This window comes from Neltuma alba, unplaced genomic scaffold (assembly GCF_004799145.2).
Source record: "Neltuma alba isolate B1F8T4 unplaced genomic scaffold, ASM479914v2 tig00011557_pilon, whole genome shotgun sequence".
Classification (NCBI taxonomy): domain Eukaryota; kingdom Viridiplantae; phylum Streptophyta; class Magnoliopsida; order Fabales; family Fabaceae; genus Neltuma; species Neltuma alba.
This window is the reverse complement of record NW_021636216.1, coordinates 726,348-730,832: the sequence shown is the minus strand read 5'-3', so window position 1 is coordinate 730,832 and position 4,485 is coordinate 726,348. Positions and strand designations below refer to the sequence as shown.

General features: G+C 34.4%; 1 protein-coding gene across 1 annotated transcript; it reads right to left on the bottom strand.

The window, feature by feature from the left end:
• Window positions 1-745: 745 nt before the first annotated feature.
• LOC114714946 (pectinesterase-like) lies at window positions 746-2,549 on the bottom strand. The gene is made up of 2 exons (XM_028899737.1): window positions 1,667-2,549; window positions 746-1,440 (listed from the first exon to the last, which is right to left on the bottom strand). The coding sequence occupies exons 1-2, from the start codon at window positions 2,547-2,549 to the stop codon at window positions 746-748; spliced, it is 1,578 nt and encodes a 525-aa protein (XP_028755570.1).
• Window positions 2,550-4,485: the final 1,936 nt, after the last annotated feature.

Genomic DNA, 4,485 nt, shown 5'->3' with positions numbered 1-4,485 from the left:
GACCATACTGTGTAGCGATTCTCTTAACCGCTAGAAATCCCTTTCTAGCACTTGATTTTCTAGCGGTTAGACAAACCGCTACAAACATTTGTAGCGGTTATAACCGCTAGAAAAGTCATTTTTTAACCGTTACAAAATACATGTTTTTTTATAGTGTTCACTTTATCAAAATTACTTTTTTACAAAATTTATTCTCCCAAAATCTATTCTTTAGAAGCTATTCTTCAAACCATGGTTTGATTTTATCCAGACACCCCCTAAGACTTCAAAAAAAATGAATCCCAATAGTTTTAATGTGGATCTATTCAGGGAATTTTGTACGATTTTTATATCTTTTCATTTTTCTCATAAGGTTTTCTAGTAAGTAAAATGGTAGAAGTCTCTCAAGAATTGCAAATTAATTTCTATAATTTTGTTTACAATTTAGTCCCTACTCTTCTGATCTTGATTTCATTATTAAGTACTTGGATTCTTTCCAATTCATCCTTCATGTCTTTATGTAGCTTAGGACCTTTCCCGAGAGCGTGTGTACAAACATACAGATACACACACACACACGTGTGTGTATAGTCACAAAGCATCCAATCGTAAAAATCTAGATGTTACACATTTAATATCAATGATCAAAGAATATTGCATATCATTACACAAATTACAACAAATCAAATGAATCCCCAAGAAAAATGTTAAAAAAATAAATAATGCACTATACCTAATTGCCTCTGTATCAAGTACAAACATCAAATTAAACACCAACAGCAAAAGGCACCCCAGTGCGAGGCAACCAGGTGCGACCAGCAAGGAAACTAGCAACACTGAATTGGTTTGCCTCATTTGGACTAGTTATGACATGAAAGCCACGCCATTTTACCCTATTTTTTGTTGAAGAACCAGCCCCATTGTTCATATATTCCCCAAAATAACAAGTATCTTGAGCAAAATCATTGTCGCCCCATGGAGACCATCCCAATGGATTCACGAATCCCTCAATGTAAGTCTTCATGACAACTGCTCTTGCATATTGCTGCCATGGCCGACCCAAGTAGGTTTCAAATGAGTGTGAAACCCGCTTGAAATCCGGTGCCGCTCGAATTTGGGAATTGATTATTGATATTCCGGTGTTCTGAAACAGGTCGCCTCGTCCTTGCGCTGTGATCATGTTTGCTTGCCCTGCAAGTGGCTTTCTTACAAGAATTCTACAGTTTTGTAGAACAACTGCAGCATTACCCCAAATGAAATCTACTGTGCCAAAAATCCTACAGTCTCTATAGAACTGACGTTGTGCATGAGCCATTAGAGTGTCTTGATAGCCTTCGATGGAGCATCGATAGAAGACAGAGAGGTCGGAGGCTGATCGGAGTGCCACCGCTTGACCTTTTTCAGGACCGGCCGTGTTTCTAAAAGTGAGGTCTCGTGCAATGAAGTGAGCACCATCTATACCTGTAATTTTATTATTTAAAAATAAGTTAACCAAAGAGAGTATATTTAAGCAATAAGTTCCTATATTTAGAATCAAAAGGAGTATACTTATTATTATATTGATGATCTGATGAGTATATAAGACATGTAAAATATATACTAACAAGAAATTTCATTAAAAAAAGACTCAACAAAAAGTTTTTAATTTAGATTTCAGAGAAAAATATAAAAGCAGTAAATAACTAACCTACTGTTGCGGAGGCAGCCGGGGTAATTCCATCTTTAACGCTTCTACTGCCAGTTATAATGGTGACTCTCGATCCATCACCAATAATCATGAGATTTTCATTATCCTTATCAACTTCAATATTCTCTTCATAAATCCCTTTCTTCACACGGATCACAAACCTCGTCTTCACTTTTCTTCTTGATGCTGCGTCAATGGCGGCTTGCACCGTCTTGAAATGGCCCGTCCCATCTTGAGCCACCACGAGATTTGCCTTCACCGAAGATCGCTTTAAGCTCAACAACCTCCTGTCACGCCCAGAAAACCAACTAGGAAACCCGTATGCTTTCATCTCTTCTTCTGTGTAATTCTCTTGCTTCAGAATTTTCCCATTCACAGCCAACACATTGCTTATCATCTTCCTAACGTTGTCGCTCACATTATTTTGAACCGTAAACTCTCCGACTCCGAGCCGCAACGCGTTGCTCCGGCAAGTTTCGATGTTTGTGAGGGCAGTGCTGAGCCATGTTTGTGCGTCTGAGAGGGAGCAAGAAGGTGTGTGTAGGCCATGAAGGGTTCGGTTTAGATGGAAGATGGTATTGTCGTAGAGCTTTAAACAATCATGGAAGACACATTTCTGCATCTTAGTCACACATTTTGGGGCATATTCTTGAGCTTCCTTATGCATGGCTTGTGCTTGGTCCAGTGCTAATCGAACCAGCATTTTCCTGAACTCTGACGGATGGTTCGGTCTAAACCGGTTCATGTGGGATTTGCATGGCTCAGGATGAGGAGTTTGGTTGCACCAAAAATCTATAGAGGAAGAAGCAGAAGAAGATGTTGAGAAAAGTGAAGAAAATAAAGTGAGGGAAAAGAATAGCTTAACGATGATGATGGATGCCATTTTGTTTCGCGGTGGTTCATGTGTTGGCTCTTGTAGTATTTTGTTATGTGAATCTGGAGGATATGTTTATATATTTATAGTGTCTCTTAAAACATTCAAAGCTTAGATTAGGGGTTTCGTTGAAAATGGAGGAGCGTAAAGGATATAGGACGGCCGAATAAAATACTCAAACTAATGAATAATGACCGCCAAGTTCATGCAAGTATACGATACTAATTTGGAAAACTAACAATTAAGTTATCAGATATTATTTCTGGCTTGTAATTTATAAAATAAAATATATTTTTGGGTTAAGATATATCTAGCCTCCTAAAATATTTTTTCATGTGCATCTAGTATCGTAAAATATTTTGTATTGTGTCTGATATCTTAAAGTATTTTTTCAAGAGCGTTCAATATCCATAATTATATTTTAGTGCATTTAACATCATGAACTATCTTTTTAAATATGTCTAATATCCTAAATTATTTTTTTTAGTGTATCAAGCATCCTGAATTATTAATACTTTAGGGTGATAAATACATCAAATTAATATTTTAAAATACTGAATATACTTGAAAAGATACTTAAACGTGCTGAATGTACTTTCACCTTATATTTTTCATGTGATCTTTGTATTATGTGGATGGCATATATATTGATAGTAGAAAGAAAAGTTAGCAATCGAAATAACGTTCAAGTTATTAAACTTAACAGATTTTGCTTCAAGATTGTTGGCATACGCACATACGTGGTGGCTAAGGATTAGAATTGGTGACTAGAAACTGCCAGAAAGATATATATATATATATATATATATATATATATATGGTGCGGCTATTATATTGTTAATAGTAAAAGCGATTGCAAATATTTGGCCAAGTGTGCACTTTAGAGACGGCGCCGCAACTTTAAAACCCTATTTTAATTTCTGAGCAACAATATAACAGTTGTATATATATACTTGTTTTCTTTAATCACACACTACGAATTACAGGATCATCCCCCCCATGTGCATATAGTTTACATAGTAAGCAATTGTAAGGGACGACCTTTGACAAATCAGCATGTATTGTTTACTATTTAAATTATTTGTTTTGGTGATTCATTAGTCAAAGGTTTCAGATTGGATTCTCATACGGGAACTGATGTATTGGGTGAGAACAAAGTTAATTAATTAAATATCCATTTTTCCAAGGTAATTAATTAATGGAAAATCATTATATTGGCACATATATTGGCTTATACATGTATTTGCTGTGGATTGGCAAATCCTCACCAAGAGTTAAGGAAATCTCACGCATCTTCTAAATAAAATAATATTAATTAACATAACTTAGTCTTATTAATATGTTTTTATCCAAAATTACACATATAGTATTATAATTGAAACAGAAAAACGGAGCACTTCGTTTTACTTAACACTTTTGTTGAGTTTTAGCTTATTCATATGTTAAGCATATTCTAGATGCTTGGAAACACTTGAGGCCTATAAGAAGAAACGTTTATTTTTAGGGAGAAAGACATATAAAAACTAATGAAAAATATGATAATTCTAAAATGGTCTTCTTTGCGAACTATTTTGGAATTAAGGCTTTTTTCTGGTGGTGAAATGACCTAATTTCTCTTGGTGAAATTAATTGTCACTATCTTAGTTATTGTTGTCATTTGATAAGTTAAAATTGTTACTTGTTAAATTATTTTCCTTATCTTTTGCCTTAATTTTATTGGATGATAGAGTTTGAGGAGTATTGGATGATATTTCAACTTATTATATATAGATTTTCCTTATCTTCTCTCTCCTTCTTAATTGGGTACATTATATAAGTATGTTGGAATTATTTTTTTTTAATGAGAAGTATGTTGGAATTATGATTGTGTTTAATTTGGCAAGTTTCTTAATTAATCTATGATTTTGATCTGAATTTATGTATATTGGATTGTGTTTTCCCAAAT

Excerpts from the sequence above, each read along its gene's own strand:
- LOC114714946 (XM_028899737.1), bottom strand. The coding sequence starts at position 2,549 with ATGGCATCCATCATCATCGTTAAGCTATTCTTTTCCCTCACTTTATTT. Across the intron at positions 1,441-1,666 it reads GGCTGCCTCCGCAACAGTAG|GTATAGATGGTGCTCACTTC; the intron begins GTTAGTTATTTA and ends ATAAAATTACAG.